General features: G+C 40.7%; 1 protein-coding gene across 1 annotated transcript; it reads left to right on the top strand.

Moving 5' to 3' along the window:
* The first annotated feature begins 808 nt into the window (after nucleotides 1-808).
* Nucleotides 809-27,648, top strand: RBM22 (RNA binding motif protein 22). The gene is made up of 11 exons (XM_069102616.1): nucleotides 809-954; nucleotides 1,399-1,452; nucleotides 6,840-6,869; nucleotides 7,391-7,523; nucleotides 10,645-10,745; nucleotides 10,861-11,033; nucleotides 23,361-23,561; nucleotides 24,872-25,036; nucleotides 25,256-25,344; nucleotides 25,565-25,696; nucleotides 26,607-27,648. The coding sequence occupies exons 1-11, from the start codon at nucleotides 901-903 to the stop codon at nucleotides 26,735-26,737; spliced, it is 1,263 nt and encodes a 420-aa protein (XP_068958717.1). The 5' UTR covers nucleotides 809-900; the 3' UTR covers nucleotides 26,738-27,648.
* Nucleotides 27,649-27,982: the final 334 nt, after the last annotated feature.

Here is a 27,982-nt window from a genome sequence, read left to right as displayed (position 1 = left end):
CATAAAAGGAATAGGGCAGCTAGGTGGCACAGTGGATAGAGTGCCAGGCCTGGAGTCAGAAAGACATCTTCCTGAGCTCAAATCTGGCCTCAGACAGTTACTAGCTATGTGACCCTGGGAGAGTCACAACCCTGTTTGCCTCAGTTTCCTCATCTATATAATGAGTTGGAGAAGGAAACAGAAAACCACCCCGGTATCTTTGCCAATAAAAGCCCAAAATGGGGTCAAAAGGAGTGACTGAATAACCACAGCAATCAAAGGAATATAAACTCCTTGAGAGTAGAAACTGTACCACCTAATGCAGTTCTTGGCACATACGGTACTAGAGACTTAATAAATACTTAAACTGAAATTAAATTATTCCCTTTCTGGGATACGGTGAAAACTACTGCTTCAGACAGGTCTGGACCTGGATGTGCCTTCTTCCAATTCTGAGGACCCTTACTTAAGGGTGTTTGGGAGTGAAAATGTTCCTCCCCCCTCTCCATGGCAGATACTGGAACGAGGCTTGCCTCTAGGTTGGGTGATGGAGACTACGGCTCTAATACCTGAAAGGAGGCTCTTGTTACAGGTGGGGCTGGCCCGTCCCTGGGGTTTGCTGTAGCCAGATCTGCATCACCGTACCAGATCTCTTCCTGCCCTGCGACTTGAGGGGACGCCAAAGATGCTCCCCCACCGTCCTAAAACCTGTATCCTAGGAAACAGGCTGCCGAAGCCACGCCCCAACGTGCTGAGCGGAAGGAGTGGGTGTGTAAGAAGGCGGCGTCTCTATGGCCGGCAGGAAGCCAGAGCGTCCCTGCCCGCCGCTGAGGCTGCTGGGATCTCGGCGGCCCCGCCCCAGGGGCCGGCGCCGCGGCTCCTACTTCCGCCGGCAGCGCCGTGGCTGCCGCCACTTCCAAGATGGCGACGTCTCTGGGCTCCAACACCTACAACAGGCAGAACTGGGAGGATGCGGTAAGTGACCCGCCTCGGGATCCGGGCACCGGCAGTCGCGGGGCGTGGAAGGGAGCGAGGCGACAGCCGTCCGCCCGCCGCGGCTGGAGGCGGGAGTTGGGTGGGGGCGAGGCTGAGGCTCCTCTGGCCCGGGGAAAGGAGGGAGGTAAGGAGGCCCCGACCCGAGAAGCTCGTGGGGACCGGCGGAGCCGGAGCCGCGGCCTCTGCAGCCCCAAGGAGGCTGGGGGCCGCCGAGCCCTCCGTGCGCTCCTCCCACTTTCTCCCGGCCAAGGGGCGCCCGCGCCATGCATGGGGAAACTGAGGCTCGAGCCCCCCTCGGGCGTGTGCACGGGGCGCCACCCCCCTTGGCTCGCACTCAGCCAGGAATGAATGAGGACAGGCGACGGGGCGAGGAGAAGGAAGGGCACGGCGTGACCCGGCTTTCTGTGTTTTGCCTTTGCCCAGGACTTCCCTATTCTGTGTCAGACGTGCCTTGGAGAAAACCCCTACATCCGGATGGTAAGTGAGAAGTGGCCAAGGTTTCCATGTCTATTACACGGCGTCTGGGCGTCTTTATCAGTTCAGTTCATTAAGCTCCTCTCCCGAAGGTGATGCGATCCTATCACCCCCCTACAGTTGGCATTGGAGCTCGATTTCTTTCCTGCTTTAAGGCTAGAAGACATTTTTCTCACTCAGACCATATGAAGCAAGCTCTTTACACTACACTCAGCCCCCATCTAGCTCTTTATAATCTGAAGTTATTCTATAAATGTTGTCTTACACTAATCTTTGGCATTTTCAGTACTCTGGTTCAGGAATTACCTCTCAACACATGACACCCAAATGTTGGGATGAAAAGCTATGAGCAGCAGTATTAGGGCTGTTGGTCATAATAGTTGGGCATAGTTTCCCAAAAGAGGTGGTCACTTGATCAAAACCCAGATAAGGTACAAGACTAGAGTTTGAATTGGTGGAAGGAGGGTATTGAAGTGGGTTTTGGATGCTACATGATGATATTTCACATTTACATAGCCTTTTAAAGTTTATAAAAACTGCCCTCACAATCACCATCAAGTAAATATGGCAACTAACATCCCCATTTTTATTTGAGAACAGATGCATGGTTTCATTGTTACAGGAAACTCCTAAGGAGAAAAGTGCCACCTCTACTAATGCAGATGGGTATTTCTTCTGCAGTTTAGGACTTAGTTGCCTAAGGCAGAGGTAATCAAACTCAAGGTCTTCAGGCAACTTAATGCCCCCAATAGATTGCCCTGGGAAATGTTTAAGAAAAAGTTTGTTAAATATGGTACAATGTAGATATTATTAATTTGTGGTTTTCTGAGACAATATGGGGCCTTGCAGGAATGTCTTTCTATTTGAGTTTGACTCCACTGACCCTAGGCACCGAGAAGTTAAATGAGTTACTCAGGGTCAAACAGCCAGCGTTGTCGAAGACTGACCTTAAACCCAGCTTTCCTTTACTCAGAAGCTGGCTTTTTATCTGCAACCTGCAACATAGGCACTAAGCATTTCTTAGGCATGTGTGCCCAGCATTGTGCTGAGTACTGGAGATACTGAGAAAGGCAAAAGATAGTCCCTGCCCTCTAGGAGCTCACAGTCTAATGGGTGAGATAATATGCAAATTACGTACAAACAAGTTATACACAGAATAAATAGGAATTAATCAACAGAAAGAAGACACCAGGGAAGGCAGGAGGTAGAGCATTCTAGGCACAAAGGACTGCCGTGCAAATGCCCAGAGTCAGGAGATGAGTGTCTTGTTCAGGGAACAGCCAGGAGGCCTTGTGTCGCTGGATCAAAGATGATTACAGCAAAGGAGGGGGTATAAGATGTGACAGTGGAAAAGGGGCGGAGGAGGTGTCTAGAAGGACTTGGAACATCAGAGAATTGTATAGTGATCTTGGAGGTAATAGGGAGCCGCTGGAGTTTATTGAATAGGGGGTCAGGGTGCTGTGATATAGTTGGACCTGTGTTTTAGGAAAATCACTGACTACCAAATGGAGGGTGAACTGGAGTGGGGAGAGACTGGAGGCAGACAGACCTATCAGCAGCTACTGCAATATTCCAAGCATGAAGTGATGGGGTCCTGCACCAGGGAGGTGGCAATGCCAGCGTAGAGAAGGGGGCATAGGGAAAAAATGTTGCAAGGGTGAAATTGACAGACTCTGGTAAGAGCTTGTATGGGGATGGTGAGAGATTGTTGAAGAATCAAGGCTGACTCCGGATTTCAAGCCTGGGAGCCTAGAAGAATGGTGATGCCCTTCATAGTCCTTCGGATAGTTGATGGGAAGGTTTTGGGGGGAAAGATAATGACTTCTGTTTTGAACATGGTGAGTTTAGGGTGTCTGCTTGGACATCTAGTTCTGATCTCTAAAGGCAGCTGGAGAGGTGAAACTCTCCCTATTTTATAGCCTCAGAGTTGTCTGCAGGGGACTTGTCCAAGTCACACCTGGAGCATGCTGGAGTCAGTGTTTACATAGGGCAACTAAGTGATTAAAAAGACTTGTTTTCCTTAGCTTCAGAGGAGAAAACTGCAACTAGTATATGGCAGTTTTCAGTTTTAACAGTGTACAACAATGGAAGGGGCTGCCTCAGAAAATACTGAGTTTGCTATAACTGAATATTAAGCAGTGGCTGGATGAGTTATCAGAATTGTTATGGAGGGAAATCCTCTAAGGTATCTTCACTGGTGAGATTTCATGATCCTAAATCTCTGGTCTTAACATCTGTCCTTCAGTTCTACTAGGTATGGCTGACATCATGAACTCAGTATGTCCATATCATCTTTCCTGCCTGTTCTGCTCCCTCTAAACCTGAGCATCTTCTTTGTCTCCCCATTTCATTCTTCTAATCACTCAAGCTTGAAACCTTGCATTCTTTTTTTTTTTTAACTCCTTCACCCTACTGTCACCCCCATTTAGTTGCCATGTCCCCTCAGTCCTACCTCTATACTCTTATATTTCTTCCCTCCTTTCCACTATAGTTACCACCACCTTAGTTCATGCCCTTATCACCTGGGCTAGTGTAATAATCTTTTAACTGGTCTCTCAGCCTCTTCTCTTTACCTTTTCCAATCCTTTTTCCCAATACACAAGTCTGATCACATCATTCACTGTCCAAACAACTTTAGTGACTTTACACTAATTATATGGTGCATTGGAAAGCGCTTTGAACTAAGAGTCAGATCTAGGCTTAAATCCCAACTCTGGCATATAGTAGCTGTGTTACCTTGGGCAGGTAACTTTTTACAAACTCTGATTCTTCTGTATTTAAAGAAAGGGGTTATACAAGATCTTTAAAGATCCCTTTCAGCTCTCATAAGCTAAGAATCTATAAAGGCCCAAATCCTTAGTCTGGTATTCAGGACCTCCAGAGACAGTCTTCAGCATGCTCTCCAAGTCTCATTTCACACTTAATCCCAGTAATTTACTCTATATTCCAGTTACCTAGCTTTTTCTTTTTTGCTGTTCTCCTATTTCTTCTTTTCTTGCCACTGTAGCGAACCCTTCTTCCCCTCTCCACTTCTTGAAACTCATCTCGTCCTTCAAAGTGCAGCTTATTTGTCACTTCTTTATTCTCTCAGCTAAGTGTTCTCTCTCCTCTTGAATCTCTCATAACACTTTTTTGGGCCTTGTATATTATATTTTAATTCATGTTACTGTCTTTTGTGTATCTGTCTTATTCTCTCATTAGGTTATAATAATCATAACTAAATTATTATCTCATTTGATCTTCACAACCACCCTGGGTGGTTGGTGCTATTTTTATCTCCATTTTACAGATGAGGAAACTGAGGCAGGCAACAGTAAGTGACTTGCTCAGGGTCACCCAGCTAGTAATGTTGAGGACAGATTTGAACACACGTCTTCTGACTTCAGGTCCAGCACACTTCACTGAGCTACCTCACTGTTTCTTGTAAGCTTCTAGAGGGCAGGGACTATCTTATTTCATTTCCATTTCTCCAGAGCTTAGCACAATGCCTTGTATCTAGGAGGGATGTAATAAATGTATAGGGAGTTGTTGAACTTGATCATGACAGTGACCCTATGAGATAGGCTGACCAATTATTATCCCCATTTTACCACTGAAGAAACAGAGTCATAGAGTGACTTGCCTCACAGCTCAGCTAGTAGAAGCAGCATGGTACAGTAGAGCATTCAGCTTGGTGCTGGGAGGCCTGAGTTCAAACTTGCCCTTGTCACTTAATAGCTGTGCAATTATGGACTGAATCCTTTAACCTTTCGAAGTTTTAGTTTTCTTATCCATAAAATGGGCATAATGATACCTGCATTACCTGCTTCACAGGATGATGCGCAAGGCATTCTATAAGCCTTCAAGTACTGTTTAGTGTGAGTAGTAGTATTAGTAAGTTACAAAAGGGTCGGTATGGTAGAGTGTGATACAGTTTCTCATATACTAGGATGCTTCTAAATGTATGTCTCTTGCCATCTGTGTGTGTAAAGTGATTTAATACATTAGCAACTGTAGATGCCTGTATCTACATATAAATATGTAAGCTGTATTTATTATGTTAACTCATCGATAATATAGGACAAGTACTTTTAGTTTACTTTCCTTTGGTCTTCATTGATTTGCTTTGAACTAACCATAGCTTCATGCTTGGTCTCCTTATGACCCTGAGCAAGGACATAACTTACTCACCTCACAGGGTTGTTGTGAGGAAAGTGCTATACAAATCTTAAAGGTGCTGCGCAATGTGAGTTGTTACCATCATTGTTTCTGTCGTTATTTTTGTACAGAGAGTGACTGGCCCAGTTTTTAACCACATCGTGGAGTGTTTGACACATGGCTTAATAAATGCTTGTTGGTTCCTTGATTGACTAGGAACAGGGAGAAACTAACTGGAACATATAGGATTAGAAACTGGAACCTTCCCTTCCCTCTTTGCCTTTTGGTGCAGCTAAAAAGTAATGGGGAACTTCATTTGGATGGTAGCAGTGGGAATAACAGGGGGTGTATGACTGTAGGAGAGGTAGTGTAGAAATGCGTTTGACAGGGCTTGACAGCTAATTGGATGTGTGGGATGAGGGAAAAGGAGGAGAAAGATACTTAACAGCAAAATTATGAGCACAGGAAAGTAGAAGGATGGTGTTGCCATTGACAGAAATAGGGACATCAGATGGAACAATTTTTAGGCAAAGGATTGAATTCTTTTTTAGATAATACTGAATTTAAGGTGACAAGGGGAAGGACATTAAGTTGGAGTGGTCCAGTAGGTAGCTAAATATATAATATGGGAAGAGTTGTCAGAGATTGAAAGATTGATTTGTTGTTTAGTCATCCACTTAGAGTTGAAATCAGGAGAGTGCCTTAAATAAACAAAATGTAGAGTATAGAGAGAAAGGAACTCAAAACAGTTGGGTGTGGGAGGAGGGGGAGAAGAACTATCTTAGGAGATAAAGAATGGTCAGAGAGAAGAAACAAGAGTAGAAATACCGAGGAAGCCTAGGGAAGAGACAAACCATCATGAAGAATAAAGCGTTTAACAATGTGAGGACTGAAAAAAAATAACACGGATTGGTAATAAAGAAGGCATGATTGACCTTTGAGAGAGCTGTTTCTATACAGTGTTGGGGACAGAAGCCAAATTACAAGGGACTAAATAGTGAATACACCTGGGGAAAATTGGGGCCCAAAAATGAAGTTTTGGTGTGATGGTAGCAGTAAGCAGCCCTCCTTTTCTTGGAAGTCAGGTCCTTAACTTCTTATGGCTTAATTAGGATTAGGTAGGATTCCCAAATAATTCAAAGATAAATTATCCCTTCTTTTTTGTCCTCTTTTTGTCTTCAGAGAGCCAGGGATCCTAGACACATTTGCTGGATTGTGTTCTTCCTAATAACTACAGTTTTCTTTTATTTCAGACCAAAGAAAAGTATGGAAAAGAATGCAAAGTAAGTTTATCTGCATTGGAGAACTCTTCCCTATTTTCTAATAAAGTTGCCTTTAAAGATAATAGACTTAGAAAAATAGAAGTTATTTCTGCAAAGCTTTCCTATGCTGTTTGTATCCTCTTTTTCTATAGATTATTTTCTAATGGTTTTGAATGAAACCAAGGGAAGCCTAACCAGTTAGTCTAAGGCCAAAAATTGATTCATCTTGTGTACAAAAAGGCAACTAGAATTTGTACTTTTTTTCTTCTTATATATATATCCTCCAGAATTGATCATATCTGTTGGGATAGTTAAATTGGAATTTATGTTATTTCTCCTTCTAGATAAAAGTTTTTTTTTAATCAGTGGTGGTTTTCTTAAGTTTTCCAGCGTCATAAAGCAAGATTATTGAAACATTAAACACCAGCCCAACCCTCTTGATTCAGTAATTGTTCCAAAGGAGAAGGCCTTGCCTGTGATTAGATAGTTATACTAGTAGGCCTGGGACTGGGCCAGTAAAGGTCTCTGGCTTTGTGCTCCAGATTTGTGCCAGGCCGTTCACAGTGTTCCGCTGGTGCCCCGGTGTTCGCATGCGTTTTAAGAAGACTGAAGTGTGCCAAACCTGCAGCAAGCTAAAAAATGTATGTCAGACCTGCCTTTTGGACCTAGAATATGGTGAGTTTGTGTTGTCAGATGAACCAACACGTGCCCTAGAAAATGGTCCCCCTGCATCCTTCACCAATTCGGACCCCATATCTGGTTCTAATCTAACCTTGGGGTTCAGTTCCAGGACCATTCTGATTGATGCCTGAAGGTACAGTTTCTTCCAAGGACATTCTGGACCCAATCTGGATCTCAATTGGCCCTAAGTGAGAGCCCTGGAAGTAATTAGTTGTGACTCAAGGAGAGTCCTAGTCCAAACTTCTCAGATGTGCACCCTTGTGGATGAATTTACACCAGGTGGAGTGAGTGGCAGGTGAAGTGAGTCACCTAGGAATTGTTCTCATAGCAGTTACTGTAGGATTTTTCATGTACAACCACAATCCAGACCATGTCTAATTTTTTCTAATTTGCCTCATTTCAACTGAATTCTTAAGATTGTGTATTAAAATTTCCGTAAAACGAACTTGATGCTGTCACATTCCCACTGAGGTTATGAGAATTTCAAAAACAGCCACTTTAGAGAGCTGTTCTGGTTTTAGTTTAACTTTCCCTGCTCTTCTCAGCTAGTAATCTCTCCTCCTAAATTCTTGTACCTCTCTTATGGCATCTTTTTATTATTTATGTACATGTCTTATCTCTCCTATGCTGGGTGGGAATTTTTGTAATGAGTAAATGAAGAAAAATAACTCATCAGAGGACTAAGAAGACCCAGAGATGCTAAGAAAGGGCAATGCTTTTGATAATACCAGTGAAAGTTTTGGAAGCCGTTTGAGTGTCAGCATTTTAGGGAGAGCTGTAACACTTGGAATGAATGCCTCTGTCCATGCCTCAGGCCAACAGCTTCTGAGAGATCTGATTCTGGGAAGATCTAATACTTTGTCTATTGATCCACTCTTACTTAATCCAAAGACCTTTCCAGCTTTATAACACATCATTCTTCTTCTAATACTTCATTCCGGCCAGACTTTGAACTTAACATTCCATCTTCCGCCTCTGTTTATTCACATAAGCCATCTACCATGTCAGGAATGCATTCGTTCTAATTCCTTCAAAGTTCAACTCAGGTGAAACTTTCCTCCATGGAGTCTTCTTTGATAGCCCCTAATTATTAGCCTCCCTATCCCTAATCAGATTACCTTGTATTTACTCATATGTATAGATATTGTATCCTTTAACTGGAATGTAAGTTTTTTCAAGGCAATTGTTGTCTTTTTGGAAGAGCCTAGAGATACATAGGAAATTTAGTTGAAATAAAAACAACTAAAAACAATTAGTATGGGACTCTGGTCAGGATTGTGGTTGTTAGTGAAAAATGCCACAGTAATAATTTTTTTCTGAGTGCATAAAGAAGAGTTTCTGGAGCCTTCACTATGCGTCAAGCTTGTGCCTCTAATATTTTAGGAAATGGAGAAGACAGGGAAATGTAGCCAGTGGGGAAAAGGTCTCATGCTCTCGTAATTCCTCAGTCGTTAAGAATTATATGTGTTAGCAGCAAACACCTATAATTCCTATTACCAGGAATGCTGAGGCTGGTGGATTGCTTGAGCTCAGGAGTTCTGAGCCACAGTAGGTCTAAAACCAATCATGCATCCAAAGGAAGTTTGGCACCAGTGTGGTGAATCCCCCCAGGAGTAGGGGTAAGAAAGATACCAGGCTGCCTAAAGAGGGGTGAACTGGCCCACATCTGAAACAAAGCAGGCCAAAGCTCCCATGTCAATCAGTAGTGGCATCAAGCCCATGAGTGGGTACCGCACTTCTAACCTGGATGAGATAGGGAGACCCAGTCTCCAAAAGAAAAATCATCTGTATATATCAATAAACAGGACAACTTTAAAAGTACCCTGAAGTTCTTATATACTTACTTAAGCTGTATATAAGTATGTGATTTTACATAGAATTCTCTTTTTCTGTTCTGCTTTATATTTGGAAGTGTCCATTTTTATGTTTATGTTCAATTTTTTTTTAATTCTAAAGAATTATCCGTTTATTTATTGCCTGTGTTCAAATGATGCTTAGACTCTTCCCTGATCCTTATTTGACTGGATATAAGGAAAGATAGTATTCTAGTGGTGGTAAGTGTAGGATCCAAAGAGGTTTTTATATCACATAATAAAGTGTATAGACATCTGTTCTAGATAAAGGAAGCTCACCTCTGTTTGTTTGCTAAATATTATAATTTGGGGAGGGGGGCGGTTAGGTGGCACAGTGAATAGAGCACTGGCCCTGGAATCAGGAGGACTTGAGTTCAAATCCAGCCTCAGACACTTGACACAATTACTAGCCATGTGACCTTGGGCAAGTCATTTAACCCCAATTGCCCTCCCTCCCTCCAAAAAAGGCAAAAAAAAAAAATTACAATTTTTCTATCCAAAATTCTACAAATTAAAGTTGGCCAGTTATAGTAATTGTTTGAAACTGAAGCTAGCCCTAGCATTGTAAATTTAAATTTGGGGCATATAAGCAAAATGCAACTACATCTCTTTACTTTGGTGCAAGTACTCCAGGGTAGTTGGGGGCTTGTGCTTTTCAAAGCATATGCTTTGAATTAAAAGCAATTCTTTCTAAACTTGGTTTAATCTAACTTGGTTTTTAGAGTCAAGTGATTAAAGCATTGTAATGTGAAAGAATAATTAGATTTATTTTACTTGGTCCCAGAGGTCAGAAGTAGCGGGTGGAAGTTATAGGGAGGCAGTTTTCACCTCTCTTTATTCACATAATTTGAGCTATCCAAAAATAAAATGGCTACCATAGAACATTATGAGAACTCTTTAACTGGAAAGGCTCCAGCAGAGGCTGAGTGACCACAGAGCAGGAATATTGTGGAAGTGGTTGCTACTTTAGGGGAAAAATGGACTAAATGGATTCTGAGGTCCCTTCCAGCCCTGATATTCTATAATCCAGATTCTAGATCAGAACCTAACATGATATAATCTTACATAACGTCATCATAAAAATTCTTTTTGACTAAAAGTTTTCCAAGCCATGGCCGTGAAACTAATTTATTTCTAGTAGTGTTTTATAAGTGACAGGAGCAGTATAGGATTGGACTTTACTATATTGAATAAATGCAGCTTGTCAATTAGCGTTTTGGTTATTGCTGAACTTCTCTCTCAACTCCTTTCTTTGATTTCAGGCTTACCTATTCAGGTCCGCGATGCAGGACTGTCCTTTAAGGATGACATGCCTAAGTCCGATGTGAACAAAGAGTACTACACCCAGAATGTTGAGCGAGAGGTATGGAAATGCTGTGACATCCTGAGTAAAAGTGACGTGAGATGGGATTTGGGAGCCGTCTCCAAGCATCTCTGTTGTCGGTATGATCTCTCTTGCCTTTGGCATCTTCTTGTAGATTTCTAACTCTGATGGAACTCGGCCGGTTGGTGTTCTTGGGAAGGCCACAGCTACAAGTGACATGCTGCTCAAGTTGGCTCGGACCACCCCTTACTACAAACGGAACCGTCCTCACATCTGTTCCTTCTGGGTGAAAGGAGAATGTAAAAGAGGAGAGGAGTGTCCATACAGGTAAGAGAGGAACCTCACTTAGCAATTGCCGGGTTTGGGCTGAGGAGGGGATAGTTCATTCAATGAAGCAGTAGCCTATGCTAATTTATTTAATAAGCATCTGTTACGTGTAAGTTATTTATTAGAGACAGGTAGCCACAATGGACAAAATGTTGGCCTAGAGTTAGGAAAATGTAGAGTCAGATCTCATCTCTTACACATGAGGGCCGTATGACTCCTTTAAATGCTCAGGTCCTTGTACAACTGTAAGACTGTAGGATGTTGAGCAGTTGCTGGTTTGCTGTTGTTAGAGGCATTTCATCACTAGAGGTTCCTTATGATAATAACTATAAGATTTGTGGAGCACTTTATGCCTGTTATCTCTTTTGTTCCTCACAACACCACTGAGGTGTGGATGCTGTTATCAACCCATTTTACACATGAGGAAACTTGAGTTTCAGAGAAGTTATAACTTTCCCGAGGTGACACAGCTAAGTGGCTGAAGCAGATTTTGAATTTGAGTCTTCCCAAGTCTAGCGGTATATCCGCTAAACCATCTATGCCAATGAAAGGATTGGTTGGGTCCAAAAATGCAAGGTACCATACTTGTACCATACACACACCGTACATATCATGTACTCCCTCCCTCTGATTACCATGATTAGACTTGATAGTGTTTCTTTCTGAGGTCTCACCATTTAAGTAGTGAAGGTAGCAAGGTTACCTCATGTGATGAATAGAAATTCAATTCAGCAAACATTATTAAGTATTCACTATATGGAAAACCTTAAGTCTAATCAGACATTAAAACTTGAGCACAAGTAACTGACACAAGAGAGAAGTGTGATGATTGCACGTGTTTATCCTGTATCAGATTGCTTGGCATTTCGGGTGAGGGGGAAGCAGGAAAATTTGGAACTCAAAATCTTATAAAAAATGAATGTTGACAATTGCCTTTACATGTAATTGAAAAAATAAAATGCTATTTACTTTTTTTAAAAGGGGAAGAAAAACGATAAGCGCAAAAAAATAATTCAGGCAAAAAGAGGTGTAAGGAGTTCTTCATGGAAGCAAGTGACACCAAGCCATAAAGGGTAGAGAGGAGTCCATTATAAGCACGTGGTGATGGTGTTGAGATGAGAGATGACAGAGTGAGAATAAGAAACAGTATGGTACAGTCTGACTGGAATGTACAGCATGTGAGGGGGAGTACCTTGAGATGAAGTAGAAATGATAAGTTAGAGCCAGGTTATAAGGCGTATGAATGCCAGAACAAGTCGTATACATTTTATGCAGTGGATATTAGTAAGCCTCTAAAGATTTCGGAGTAGAAAAGTGATATGATTAGAGGAACATATTAGGAAAACAATGGGCAGTGCTGTGTGAAGGCCGCTTTGGAGAGGAAATAGAATGTAGGCACAAATAATGGTTAGGACAGTGAGGTAGTGAGTGACTCCATTGGGAGTTAAAAGGATACTTACATTGTAGAGATAATCAGTAGGACTTAGTAAATGATTAAATGTAAAAGTATAGAACAATTTTGATACTTTAAGCCAGGATAAATGGAACAATGGCGGTACCAGCAGTATAAATAGAGAAGTTAGGGGAGGACAGGTTGTAGGGAGAAGATAAATTCAGTTTGGAATCCAGGATCATAGCTATAGAGCTGGAAAGGACTTCAGAGTCTATGAGTCCAAACTCTTCATGTTATGGGTGAGAACACAGTCCAAGAGAGGTTAAGTGATTTCCGTGGGATCACAGAGCTAGTGAGTGTCAGAAGCTAAATTCTATCCACCGTGCCACCTAGATGCCACTTGTGGTCTCTATGGGAAATCCAGATAGACACATTTATAAATATATTTTGTGTGCGTGTGTGTGTGTGTGTGTGTGTGTGTGTGTGTGTGTGTGTATGTGTATTTTTCCCCTTCTCTACTCTTTATTCCTTGGTGATTTCAACTACTCCAATGACTTTCAGTATCACCTTAACGTGGGAGACTCTCAAAAAAAGTATGTGTGTGCGTGCGTGTGTGTGTGTGCGTGCATGTGTGTGTGTGTCCAGACTCATTTCTTATTGTTTGACTACGCACACACACACATGCACACACTTATTTTGTGTGTATCACCCATGTAAAGGTCATTTTGAAAGTTTTCAGAGTAGCTGAAGTCACTAAGGAATAAAGGAAGAAAAGAGAGACACAGTTTTGGAGAGCAAACATTCATTGAGTACGTTTGTGCCTGAGGAATACAAGAACAGAAACAAAAATTCCTGCTGTTAAAGAGTTTTTCTGTCCTATTCAGAGTATATAAAATTAGGAGGATAATATACACAGATAAGCAAATACAACATATGTGCAAAGCAATGTCCAGAGGGGAAGATCCTACAACTGGAGGGATCATGATAGGCCTTATGTGAGGAGTGGTCCTTAAGCTAAACATTGAAGGAAGCCAAGGAGTCTGCAAGGCCAAGGTAAAGAGGGATATTCTGAATTGCAGATAACCTGTCAAAAGTATGGCAAGAGATGAAGTGTTTTTTGTGGGAAACAGCAAATAGGCCAGTTTGACTCAAACATCACATACATGCATGAGAGGAATGTGCAGTAAGCCTTGGAAAACTAGACTGGAGCCAACTTTTGGGGGGTAAGATTTTGAAATGAAAAGTTTGTATTTTATTTTAGACCAAGGGCGTTTAAACTCGGGGTCTATGGATAGATTTCAGGAGGACATGACCTTGAATGAAAAAAAATTACATCTTTATTTTTACTAGCTTCTAACTGAAATTTAGCATTTCCTTTGATTGTGAGTGTTGTTGACCAGCCTTACACTGAATATGAATCCGTAGGCTTCACCAGATTATCAGAGAGATCTGTGACACAAAAAAAGTTCAGAACCCCCATTCTAGAGGCAATAGGGGGGTACTAGAGATTCTTGATCAGAGGTCTGATATAGTCAAACCTGAGCTTTAGTAATATCAGTTTGGTTACTGTGATGAGAATGGATTGGAGAGGTTGGTCTCAGAGAGACTAAGAGAATATTGGAATAATCCATATTAATGATGATAATGTCCTGAACTAAGATGATGGCCATGTGAGGGGACAGGAGACAAATGTAAAGATGTTGTGGAAGTAGAATCAACCAGACTTAGTAATTAATTTCCCTTCTTTACAAAGGTTAAAGACTATGGGAACAGGGGGCGGCTAGGTGGCACAGTGAGTAAAGCGTCGGCCCCAGAATCAGGAGGACCCGAGTTTGGTTCCGGCCTCAGATACTTAACACACACACACACACACACAACTAGCTGTGTAACCTTAGGCAAGTAACTTAACCCCAATTGCCCTCCAAAAGGCAAAAAAAAAACAACTATGGGAACACTTGTATATATTGTCATTTTCCTGATTTGTTGGTCAATTTTTTGGTCAGTTTTACTAAATTGCTTTTTGTTTTGTATTCTTTATTACAAGGAATGACCAAAGGAAGGTACAGATATTTGGAAAAGACGTCGATATAAAATTTTTAAAAATCAGTACTTTTTAAAAATGAATCTTTAAAAGCCTTAAGCAATTTGATACAAAGAGAGAGGAAAGGATTAAGGATGACCCAAAAGGAGCAGACTTGGATTGCTAGAAGGATGGTAATACCTTCAGCAGTAGAAAAGTTAAGAAGATGGGCTAAGAAGCAGTGCAGAATAATAACTTTTGAACATTCTGAGTTTGAGGTGTCTGTGGGGAACATCCATTTAGAAATGTGATGCAGAACAGGAGCTCAGAAGAGAGGCTAGGGCTAGATCTGAGAAATCAGTATCATCTGCCCATGGGAGATCCCAAGAGTGAAGTAGAGAGGGGAGAGCAGGCCCTGGGTTAGTACCACTGGGTGTATGCACACTTAGTGGATAGGACGTGGGTAAGATCCTACACAGAGGAATGAGGAATGGCCAAACAGATAAGGAGAGAACCAGGAGAGAGCATGTTGTCATGAAAAATCAGTGAGGAGGGAATATCCGAAAGGAGGGGAATGATCAGCAGTGTCAAATACTGCAAAGGAAGTCAAAAAGGATAAAGAACCACCAGATTTGGTAATTAAGAGATCATTAGTAACTTTGAAAAAGCAACTTCAGTTGAGAGATAAGGTTAGAAGACACATAAAGTTGAAAAATGAATAGAACGTAATGAAGTTTAGTTGAATATAAGCAGGTTTTTTTCTAGGAGTTTAGAAGTGACATGACCTAGCATGGCAACTTAAAAATGGCAACATCAAATGAAGATTTGTTTGTTTGTTTTCCTTATTTTAAGGATGAACATAGAGGTAGCAGGCTGCTAATAGAGAGGGAATGATAGAAATTCAGAAAAAAAGAGGGGATGGTTACAGGGGTAAACTACTGAATGAGATGGAAAAGATAGAGGATCAGGAAGATAGAGTGGTTGTCCTTGCCAAACAAAGGGGTTGTTATTCAGTCAAGAAACATTTATTAAGCACCTACTACGTGCCAGCCACTTTTGCTAAGCACTCTACCCCTCTTCATCTTGGTCTAGAGTAAAAGAGGAGAGAATGTGGAATGTTGTCAAGGATTTTGAGATAACAGAGTAAGGCAGGAAAGAGAGCACATAGAAATGGATTCTGTTTTCTTAGTGAAATATGAGTTGAGCTCAACTGCTGAGAGGGGGAAAGGTTGTATGGGAAGTGTGAGATAAATCCCTTTTGCAAAGGCATCCAAAAAAAATAATAATAAAACTATCTAATGAACAGGACTGGCTAAAGGAAAAGTAGATGAAGAGAGAATCTATTTGATTAGCTGAGAGGAAGAAAAATGAGAAAGAAATAGATAACCATATAAAAGCAGAAGAAGAACAAATAAAACCCAAAAGGGAGAAGAGTAACAAACAAGAAGAGGGGCTTGGGGCAGGGGCGGAGAAGAGAGCTAGTGGGAACAGAGCCACCTTAAACATTAAAATAAAATAATTTAAGAAACATAATACTATGCAAAAGAGAAGGGAAAAGAATCATAACTTGGAGAAAAATAATTTTAGAGACAGATGGAAGAAAATATAAATCTTACTCTTACAACTTTAAATGTGAATAGATTAAACAATCTAATAAGACCAAAAAAAGTGACAGATAAAAAAAAATAAAACTCAACAATCTGTGGCTTATAAGAAATACATTTTAAAAAGAAAGACATAGACAAAATAGAACTGAAGGGATGGAGAAAAATTTACTATGCATCAAGTGAATCCAAAAAATCAAAAGTTGCCATCATGCTACCAGACAAAACAAATATTAAAAAAAATAAGGGACAAGCAAGGAACTAAATTCTGCTGAAAGGAACCATAGGCAACATACCAATATCAGATGCCTTAGCAGCCAAAATTCATAAAAGAAATAGTTAAGCTTCAAGAAGACGTAGACGGCAACATGGTAGTGACAGGAGCTAACAATCGAAAAAAACGGGAGATTATTCAGTGCTCATGGCTCAGCCATGCCAATATAGTAAAAATGACAATACTACCAAGATTAACTTATACTTTTGATGCTATGCCAATCAAGGGGTAATCCGTGGGATCACAGAGCTGGTAAGTATCTGAAACTGGATTCAAGTCCTGATTGCACATCCAGCACTCTGCCCACTGTGCCACTTAGCTGCCACCTGTCATCTCTGTGGAAAATCCAGATAGACACATCCATAAATACATTGTGTGTGTATGTGTTTGTGTGTGCTTTCCCCCTTCTCTACCCTTTATTCTTTGGTGATTCCAGCTACTCCAGTGACTTTCAATATCACCTCAAAAAATACTGCAGAGCTTGATAAAATAATGACGAAATTAATTTAAAAGAAACAAAAGATCTAGAATATCAAAGGAAATGATAAAAGTAAGGACAAAGGGAGAATAACACTTTTAGGCCTCAAACTATATTATGAAACAGCAGTTATAAAACCATCTGGTATTGTTTAAAGAATGGAGAGATATGGAACAGACTGACAAGGGAGATTCAGGAATGATAGAACTCAATAACCTAGTGTTTTATAAAGTGGAAAACATAAGTTACCTAGGGAAAAGCTTCCTGTTTGATAAAAACTGCCCAGAAAACTAGAAAGCAATCTAGCAGAAATTAGGCTTAATACAACACAATGCATTCTAAATGGATTACAGGATCTTTTTTTTTTTTAACTAATTTATTTATTTTTAGTTTTCAACATTCATTCCCACAAGATTTTGAGTTACAAATTTTTCTTCCTCATCTTTCCTCTATCTCCCACCCCAAAAATAGCAAGCCTACTAAATACCCCTTCCCCCAGGCTGTTCTCTCTTAGATCCTCCCTAATCCCCCCTCCCTAACTTTCTAATAGGGCCAAAATGGATTTCTGTTTTTGTTTTGGTTTGAGGTTTTTTTTTTGCTTTTTGGAGGGCAGTTGGGGTTAAGCAGCTTGCCCAAGGTCACACGGCTAAGTATGTCAAGAGTCTGAGGTGGGATTTGAACTCAGGTCCTCCTGACTCCAGGGCCAGTGCTCTATTCACTGTGCCACCTAGCCACCCCTCAAAATGGATTTCTATACCCCAGTGCTTGTAATCTTATTTCCCAGTTGCCTGTAAAAAGCAATTTTTTTTAAACATTTGTTTTTAAAACTTTCCAGTTCCAGATTTTTTCCCTTCTTCCCTCCTCACCCACCCCCACTGGGAAGAAAAGCAATTTAATATAAGTTGTACATGTGTAGTTACACAAAACATTTCCATAGTAGTTATATTGTGAAAGACTGTATTTCCCTCCATCCTATCCTGCCCCACACTTATTCTGTTTTCTCCTTTGACCCTGTCCCTTTTCAGAAATGTTTGCTTCTAGCTACCCTCTCCCCCAGTCTGCCCTCCCTTCTATCATCTCCCCTCTTGTCCCCTTTCCCCCTATTTTCCTGTAGGGTAACTTAGCAAATTGAGCGTGTGTGTTATTCCCTCCTTAAGCCAAATTCAATGAGAGTAAGGTTGTTGATCCATTCCCTTTCACCTTCCTGTTCTTCCCCTCCATTGTAACAGTTTTCTCTTGCCTCTTTTATATAATTTACCCTAATCTATCTCTCCCTTTCTCCTTGTCCCAAAATCCTTTCTCCTCTCTCACCTCTTAATTTTAATTTTTTTAGATATCATCCCTTACATATTCAACTCATCCTGTGCTCTGTATGTATACATGTATATACATATGCACACACTCACATATATATTTATACACACATATACCCTCCTATACATACATATATACATAGGTATACATACATATACATATATATATTCCCTTCAACTATCCTCATACTGAGAAAAGTCTTATGAGTTACAATTATTGTTTTTCCATGTAGGAATATAAATGGTTCAACTTTAATAAGTTCGTTATGATTTCTTTTTCCTGTTTACCTTCTCATGCTTCTCGTGCATCTTGTATTTGAAAGGCAGATTTTCTGTTCAGCTCTGTTTTTTTCATCAAGAATGCTTGAAAATCCTCTATTTCATTGAATGACCGTATTTTTCCCGGAAGCATTTATACTCAGTTTTTCTGGGTAGGTGATTCTTGGTTTTAATCCTAGCTCCTTTGACCTCCAGAAGATCATATTCCAAGCCCTTCAGTCCCTTGATATGGAAGCTGCTAGGTCCTGTATTGTCCTGATTGTGTTTCCACAATACTCAAATTCTTTCTCCCTGTCTGATTGTGGTATTTTCTTCTTGACCTGGGAATTCTGGAATTTGGCTATAATATTCCTATGAGTTTTCTTTTTGGGATCTTTTTCAAGACGTGGTTGGTGAGTTCTTTCAATTTCTGTTTTGCCCTCTGTTTCTAGAATATCAGGGCAATTTTGCTTGATAATTTCTTTTTTTTTTTTACTATATTTTTAATTATTATTTTTATTTAAATAGTATTTTATTTTTCCAATTACATATTAAGAAAAATTCTTTAGCTTTCATTTTTTACAAGATTTTGAGTTCTATGCCCAAAGGGTAATAAAACTGTGCATACCCTTTTTTTTTTTTAATTAATTTGTTTGTTTCCTGCTTGATAATTTCTTGAAAGATGTTGTCTAGGCTCTTTTTTTGATCATGGCTTTCAGGTAGTCCAATAATTTTTAAATGATCTCTCCTGGGTCTATTTTCCAGGTCAGTGGTTTTTCCAGTGAGATATTTCACATTGCCTTCTATTTTTTCATTTGTTTGGATCTGTTTTATAGTATCTTGATTTCTCATAAAGTCATTAGCTTCCATTTGCTCCAGTCTAATTTTGAAGGAATTATTCTCTTTAGTGAGTTTTTGAAATTCCTTTTCCATCTGGGCAATTTGGCTTTTTAAGATATTCTTCTGGGGGCAGCCAGGTAGCACAGCGAGTAAGAGCACCGTCCCCAGTGTCGGAATGACCTGGGGATCGAATCCAGGTTCAGATACTTAGCACCCACCCAGAAATAACTGGCTGTGTAACCTTGAGCAAGTTACTTAACCCTAATTGCTTTAAAAAAAAAAAAATAGACATTTTTCTCCTCATTAGCTTTTTGGGCCTCTTTTGCCATTTGGGTTAGTCTGTTTTTTAAGGTGTTATTTCCTTCAGTATTTTTTGGGGTCTCCTTTAGCAGGCTGTTGACTTGTTTTTCATGATTTTCTTGCATCACTCTCATTTCTCTTCCCAATTTTTCCTCCACTTCTCTTACTTGATTTTCAAAGTCCTTCTTGACCTCCTCCATGGCCTGTAATCAATTCATATTTTTCTTGGAAGCTTTTGATGCAGGAGTTCTGACTTTGTTGTCTTCCTCCCGTTCCATGCTTTGATCCTTTTTGTCCCCCAAAAAGGATTCTGTGGTCTCATTGTGCTTTCTCTGCTTGCTCTCATATTGCCAACCAATTACTTGACTTTTGAGCTCTTTGCCCCAGTAAAACTCTGCTTCCAGAGTGGAGAGAGCTGTGTCCCAAATTGCTGGGGTTTTTGCAGCTGCCAGAGATATTAGGAGGGTGCCCTCCCTGCAGCCTCCACAAGCTCTGGCACAGTGGCCACATGCCCCAGGACCACCACCCAAGACCATGATCCAGATCCAAGCAGGTTAAATAAAGCAAGAGTGATTACCCTCTGAATGGTGGCTTGGTCCCCCAATGATCTGCAGGCCAGGAGCTCTGGAGGCAGCCAGAGGCAGCAGCTGCAGCCACCATACCTCTGCCACTTCTTGCCCCAGGGGCAGGGGCCAGACCACACTCTTCTCCACCCAGTTCCAGCAGAGTGCCCACCTGACCTTTTACTTTCTTTTTGGCGTTTGAGTTGAGACTCTGGAAACCACCACAGCTGCTTAATGATTCACTGTCCTGAAGTCTGCTCAGGCTGCAGCTGGTCAGGGCCGCCCTGGGACCGCAACCATGTGGTTCCCATGAGACTGCGCTTAGCTTCCAGCCCGGTCAATTAGCCCTTCCTGTCGGACTGCCTTCAGCAGAGATTTGTTTCCCTCTGTCACTTTGTGGGTTCTGTAGCTCTGAAATATCTTAATATTAATTAATTAATAATCTTAATATTAAAGATCATGTTATTTAAAAAATTAAAAGAGCTCTCACAACTATGGATAGATTATGGATAACCAAATAAGAGAAGCAGTTACAAAAGATAAATTAGATCATTTTGATTACATGGAACTTAAAAGATTCTGCATGGACAACTGTAAGGCTTCTAGGATAAGATGGGAAGTGGTTGAATGAGAAAAAAATCTTTTTACCAAATTTCTCTGATATGGGTTTTTGGTATATCAGATATTTAAACAATTAACATGTGTATGTATATACATAAATATTTATGTGTAAACTAATATTCATTGCCCAATAGATAGTCAAAGGATATGAGCAAACAGTTCTCAAAAGAATTGTAGAATAGTCACAACTGCATGAAAAAATGCTCCAAATTACTAATAATAGAAATACAAATCAGAACAACTCTGCAAATTAGGCAACAAATTAATGTTGTAGGGATCATAAGAACATATGCACACTAATACATTATTGGTAGAACTGGAAAGTAGTACAATCGTTTTCAAAAGTAATTTGGAATTATGCAAAAAAGATGACTAAAACATGCATATCCTTTGCACCAGAGACTCCATTACTGGGTTTATACTCCAAGGAATCCATCAATAAGAATAAAATCCCCACACACTCTAAAATATTTATAGCAGCACTTTTTGTATTAGGTAAGAATTGGAAACAATTGATGTCCATCATTTGGGGAATGGCAAAACAAGTTGTACATGAATATAATGGAATATTATTGTATGAAATGATGTGTGTGATGAATACAGAGAAGCATGGAAAGATCTATTTGAACTGATGCTAAGTGAAAAAAGCAGAGCCAGGAAAATAAAAAGCATAGTAAGTGCAACAATGTAAATGGTAAGAAGAAGATACCCAAAAATTGTTAGACCAAGTGTGACAAAATTATAAAAAATCAAGGGAGAGTCAGATGAAGGGATATGAGGAGACGCCCCTCCAGCCTACCCTTTTGTGGAGCTGAGAGATCCCCAAATGTTACATATTTTTCACTATCAGTCAGCTGTGCTCACTTTTTTTTTTCCTCTCCAAAAACAATACTATTTGTCATATAGGAAGGCTCTCAGGGAGCAGAATGGAGAGAGATACATGGGATATATACTGAGATAAAAAACAGAAAACATCAATAAAAACTTAATGTTTAAAAAAAAAAAAGATTTAGAGCAGGGTTTCTTAAACCAGTTTTTTATGTTATTCACTCAGAATAGCATTTTTAAAGGTATAAAATACATAGGATTGCCAGGAGAAATGATTACATTGAAATACAATTATCAAAGTTTTTTAAAGTTCACAGACCTTAGGTTAAGATCCCTGATTTAGAAGAATTTTAATAGGTTTAAAACTCACCTTGCAATTCTTGGAGATATCCACCATGTATTTCACCAGTGCATTATACTCTGTGTTCAGTAAATACCTGGAGTCATTGCAACAAAAGAGTTTTGGAACAGATATTTGGGAGATGTAATTAAGAATTAAAATTAATAAAAGGGATTGCTGTGCAGCATTGAGTGCCCAGAAGAAATTACCACATTTATAGCAGACCCAGTCAGCAGTTGTCAGATTTCTCTCCAGTTGCATTTTGACTGCTCAGGAGCAGCCATGAGGAGAGATAAACAGTAAAAACTACCCAGGGCTGCCAGTTATGAGGGTGTAAATAATGAAAGGTCAAGGGAGGAAAAGTAGAAGAGAAGATATTATTGAAGTGGCTGACTGTAGGGAGAGAAGTGTGGCTGCAGGAACAGAGTTGATGGACTGGAAGAATACTAAAAAACCGAGGGATTGAGGGCTGTTAGGTGGTGCAGTGAATAGAGCACCAGCCCTGGAGTCAGGAGGACCTGAGTTCAAATCCGCATTTGGACACTTGACACACTTACTAGCCATGTGACCTTGGGCAAGTCACTATCCCACTTGCCCTACCTTCCCCTCTCCAAAGAAAAAAAGAAGCAAAAAAATAGGGGGTGGCTAGGTGGCACAGTGAGTAGGGCGCCAGCCCTGGAGTCAGGAGGACCTGAGTTTGGATCCGGCCTCAGACACTTACACACACACACAAACTAGCCATGTGACCTTGGGCAAGTCACTTTATCCCACTTGCCCTACCTTCCCCTCTCCAAAGAAAAAAAAAAGCAAAAAAATAGGGGGCGGCTAGGTGGCGCAGTGGGTAGGGCGCCAGCCCTGGAGTCAGGAGGACCTGAGTTCGGATCCGACCTCAGACACTTACACACACACACACACAAACTAGCCATGAGACCTTGGGCAAGTTACTTAACCCCAATTGCCCTCCAAAAAAAAAAAAAACTGAGGGATTGGAAGTCATAGTTAAGGTGAGTAGTAAGGAAGTAGGAAAGGTAGAACAAGGAATTATGGCCAGAGCAAGGCATTTCAGAGTCCATAATCTTGGAGATGTAAAGTTTCTAGTGAGTTCTAAGGGGGGATTATCCTTCTTGGGTGTCTTAAAGTGAAGTTGGAAATGATGAATTGAGGAGTTCAGGTTGCTAACGGAAGAGTGTTTGAGAATCACAATTAATGGGAAGGCTGAAAATGAATACAGAGTTGTGGTTTGAGTTGGAAAGGAGCCATCTAGTTGCATCCCATACCGGTGAACTGGATGGCAGTACAAATGAAGAAGGGAACTAAGAGCATTAAAGAAGAAAGTGGTCGTTCAACGGAGCTAATATGATGTGATTTTCAATTTTGATGAGCTTTTTATTCTATTCTGTGACTTCTTTTAAAGTAAACTTATTATGTGGCCTAATGGAATTTTGACTTCTTTAGCTTTAAAGTCATCATTGTTAATTTTCATCCTAATTCACAGACATGAGAAGCCTACAGACCCTGATGATCCTCTTGCTGATCAGAATATCAAAGATCGGTACTATGGTATTAATGATCCTGTGGCAGATAAGCTGCTAAAACGGGCTTCAACAATGCCTCGGCTGGACCCTCCAGATGATAAGACTATTACTACTCTCTACGTTGGTGGCTTGGGAGATACAATTAGTGAGACAGATCTCAGGTATGTACATATATTTTAGTTGATTAGGGAACATGCACACCCCAGACCCCCACTGGAAAGGTAAAACATATGCAGTAGTGATGGTCATGGAAATTTATGTAAGGCAGCAGATTGGGAGATTTATTCTTTGGGTTCATATCTGGTGACCTTGTTATATCTAGTAAATTTTGATGATATGTCTGGGCATAAGGAGAAATGAGCAGTTTGGAAGTAATACCCTGATGCATTTCACAATGTAATATGTATGGAGACACTTTGAAGAAAGAGGTATTAATGATAAAAGTTTGGTGAGGTTCCTCTAATCACAAGAGTATGTCATTGTTCAGTTGTTTTTAATCATGTCTAACTCCTAATGACCCCATTTAGGGTTTTCTTAGTAGAGATACTGGAGTGGCTTGCCATTTCCTTCTCCAGTTCATTTTACAAATAAAGAAACTGAGGCAAACAGGGTTAAGTGACTTGCGTAGACTCACATGGCTAGTTAAGTTTCTAATCTGGATTTGAACTCAGGTCTTCTGATTCTAGGCCTGGCACTCTATCCACTGTGCCACCTTGCTGCCGAGCCACAGATTTGGTCCTGGCTGAATAAGGATTAGTGACAAAAATTGGAATGGTATTTCCGAGAAAGTGGAGACAGTATTTCTGAGTCTTCCCTTAATGAGAAAAAAACAATATATAACTAACCACAGGCTGTTTTCTGTACCTTCTCTTCTTTGGAAAAATATTAAGGATGGTATAGAAAGACAGGAAGTCACAGAAACAAAGGCCCTCCATAGTAAACATCTGTACACAGAAAACTGGCACGTAGAGCTCTCCTCTGTCCTTGAGTAAAGAAGCGTAGCTAATGTTTGTCTTCCCTAATAGGGTTCCAAGATCATAAGACTGGCAGAGGGGGTTAGGAGGATAACCAAGGACTTGGTGGGGTAATCAAGGAAAAGGTGAATGTTTGTCAGAAGTTTGCCCTGAGGAGAGGAAGAGGACTTCCACATTCCTTAAGGAACATTCTCCCTACCTTGTTGAGTTTATGTCATTTGCAGTCAAAAGTAAACTTCGTGTCCAGGCATTTCATCCAATAATAAAAGCAGTATAGTTGGCTGGCACTTCTCTTGTGTTCTTTTTGTTAGGAGCCAGGCTGAAAAAAGGGAAGTGGGGGAGAAATTCCCCAGGGGTCACCAGGTGGCTGTCCTCTCTGTGGCAATAAAAGAGTTTATCTGTTTTCAGTGTGTTGGAGATATGTGTCATGTTGTGTAACTATGCTATGTGTTTAACTTAAAATAGAGTCAGGTTTGTCCATCTTTCTGTCCATGTAGAAATCACTTTTACCAGTTTGGTGAGATCCGAACGATCACAGTTGTACAGAGGCAACAGTGTGCTTTCATCCAGTTTGCGACAAGGCAAGCTGCAGAGATGGCTGCCGAGAAGTCCTTCAACAAGCTGATTGTGAATGGGCGCAGACTTAATGTGAAATGGGGAAGGTGAGATTTGTGTTTATGCTTCTCTTTTAACAATTTTTTTGAGAGATTGCAGTGTGGTGAGCTGTATATACAAGTTTAGAATGTCAGGATTCCAGAATAACATTAACTTCTTTGAATATTAGTGGATTTGTGAGTAGCCTGAAGAGTGGTAATAGGCCGTGTCTTTCTGTCATCTTCCTCAGCATCGTATGATGATTTTGATTTTGTTGTGCATTTCAGATCTCAGGCAGCCAGAGGAAAAGAAAAGGAAAAAGAAGGAACTACAGACTCTGGAATTAAGTTGGAACCTGTCCCAGGACTTCCTGGAGGTAAGAATGTTTTTATTCCGTTGCTTGCTTGAATATTAATATAACAACCAGCTTGTTACTCTGAATAGTAAATAAATTTCCCCTGTGACAGGTAGCAACTCCTAGAATCCCCATTAGCAAAGAATAGAAATAATGGGAGGAAGCAGTGGTTACATACTCCCACTTTGGCTTTCCTGCCCTGAACATCATTGTATCTAACTTGTGTTACTCTCTTCTTTAGCTCTTCCTCCTCCTCCAGCAGCTGAAGAAGAAGCCTCTGCCAATTATTTTAATCTCCCTCCCAGTGGTCCTCCAGCCGTGGTTAATATTGCCCTGCCCCCTCCTCCTGGGATTGCACCTCCTCCCCCACCAGGTAAGACCTTCATTTTCAGAAGTTTCATCAGCCTCTAGCCCAGAAGATAGGGGATTTCGTACAGTCCTGGATCTATCCCTAATGGTCTGCCTGGATCTGTCTTCAATTTCTTTCTCTAAAAAATAAGGGGATTGATCTCTAAGCCCCTTCTAGTTCTAACATTAAAATTTCAGAATCCTCCGGTGGCTCCTTATTCCCTCAGAATCAGATATGAGCCGCTCTGTTTAGACTTTAAAACCCTTCACAGTCTGGCCCCAGCCTCCTTTTCTTATACTCTCCAATCCAGCCAAAATTGATGTGATGCGCTGTCTCCTGCCTCCATCCCTTTGCACTGGCTGTCCCCCTCTCCTCAAGCACCACCCCCTACATGAAGCTTTTCCTGATTCTCTCCGCTAGGTACTAGGGCTGTTCCCTCTGCTCCTCTTTTCCTGCCTCTCCCCCTGCCCGCCAAAAAAAAATTTACCTTGTATTTATTTTGTATAAACTTAGTTATATATCATCTCCCTGCTTGCACTTGAGGACAAGGACTGTTTCATTTTTCCCACAGAGTAGACACTTGACAAGTACTTGTTAATTGATTAATAGAACTCCAATCTCCTCATAGTCAGTTCAGATTTTTATACTAGTTTTGTTTGAAAACACAGCATAACACATAAAAACCGATCTCATCAGTTAATTGATCTCTTCTGCAAATCACAAACTACAGCACTGTCCAAAAGAGTGGCCCTTCTGAGGAGGAGAGCGAGTAGTTGGACAGACACCTTTAATTCTGGAGGCTGGCCTGGAAGTCAGTTTTTCATTAGGATTAGTTTGGTTTACATGTTGCTACTTTAGACTGAGAGAGAAATGAAAATTATCAAAGTTTGTCAAGAGCTAAAAATCCTACACATCTGTTCCTTCCCATCTGCAGGTTTTGGACCACACATGTTCCACCCAATGGGACCACCGCCTCCCTTCATGCGAGCTCCAGGACCCATCCACTATCCTTCTCAGGATCCCCAGAGGATGGGGGCTCATGCAGGAAAGCACAGCAGTCCTTAACATCCTGCTACAGTGGTTGGGCTCTGAGGAGGAAAGGCGCTTTAGAAATGTAATAAATAAATCTTGGAGTAAATATTTTTTTCCTTTGTAAGTTTCCATGGTAACATATAACATGCTAAGATAAGGGCAGACAGAGAGCTGGAACTGAGTTCCTGAACACGGGGCAGGTGAGGAGCCCTGATAAACTGATAGTAACAGATGTGGTCACTAATGTAACAATGTCCTTTGCTTCTTAACCATACAGGAGAAAAGAGGGTCAGGGTGAGTGTGGAGCTTCTGGGAACCTTAAGGAGATTTGTAATTCTAATTGTATGTATTTCTTTGTGTGTTTGGGTTTTGACAAACTTTGACCTGGGGTGAAAGCAAACATTTGACAATATTTTTAGACTAATTCTTTTGCTAGTCATTAAGGAGAGTCATTAAGTATTATTTCCCTATTACTCAAGGTCAAACTTTGAAAATCAAACACCTCTAGATACTTTCTTTCCTCTTTTATCCTCCTCTTTCTAACGGAACAAAATCAACTTCTTTTCAGTCTTAAGAAAACTCCTGCTTATTCTCTACCATCCAAAGTGACTGATCTCTTCACAAAACTTTGGGGCCTGCATTGCAAACTAATGCCTCCTCTCATGAGGGAGATGTTAATCTTTCTAACTGTGAAACAAACAGACCTTTTATTTTGCTTGTATGGGTGAGCTGTGACTTATGGAAGGGTCTTTGTTTAACTGCACCTTCGTGTGTTTGTAATTTTCTGCTGCTGCATAGGAGGCTGTCTATTACTTTTCTCATTATAGAAATGTTGCTTGGATGTAACAGAATTGTAGTCAAGCGAAAAAGGTAAAGGAAATGAGACCTGTTCTAAATTTTAGAATTTTTTAAAAAAGCGATTAAAATGGGCCAGTTTTTCCAAATGTTGTCGTGAGCATACTTCTGATTTTCTGTAGCATTTTCTTCCACCTCTGGTGGCTGGTGTCTTTGGGTTAATGGAAATCACCCCCAAATTACCCATCTCTGAAGTGAAATAGTGTAACTTTTTGCATTTATATAGCACTTTCTTGCTTTTCAAGGCATCTTCAACTCTGCTTGGATTTTATCCTCATGAAACACCACTGTGAGGAAGGTAAGGAAGGGATTCTTTTCCCCATTTTCAAGGTGAACTCTAGGATATACCAATGTGACAGTTATAAAACCTGCTTAGTAATAATTGGCTTCCTCTTGGTCTAAATAGATCTGATAGTAGTAGGT

The sequence above is a fragment of the Petaurus breviceps genome, unplaced genomic scaffold, assembly GCF_028583685.1.
Source record: "Petaurus breviceps papuanus isolate PSGF00001 unplaced genomic scaffold, PetGlider_PUasm1.0 551, whole genome shotgun sequence".
In the NCBI taxonomy this organism is placed as follows: domain Eukaryota; kingdom Metazoa; phylum Chordata; class Mammalia; order Diprotodontia; family Petauridae; genus Petaurus; species Petaurus breviceps.
This window is presented reverse-complemented; position numbering and strand designations above follow the sequence as displayed.

Excerpts from the sequence above, each read along its gene's own strand:
- RBM22 (XM_069102616.1), top strand. The coding sequence starts at position 901 with ATGGCGACGTCTCTGGGCTCCAACACCTACAACAGGCAGAACTGGGAG. Across the intron at positions 7,524-10,644 it reads CCTTTTGGACCTAGAATATG|GCTTACCTATTCAGGTCCGC; the intron begins GTGAGTTTGTGT and ends CTTTGATTTCAG. Across the intron at positions 25,345-25,564 it reads TGTCCCAGGACTTCCTGGAG|CTCTTCCTCCTCCTCCAGCA; the intron begins GTAAGAATGTTT and ends TCTCTTCTTTAG.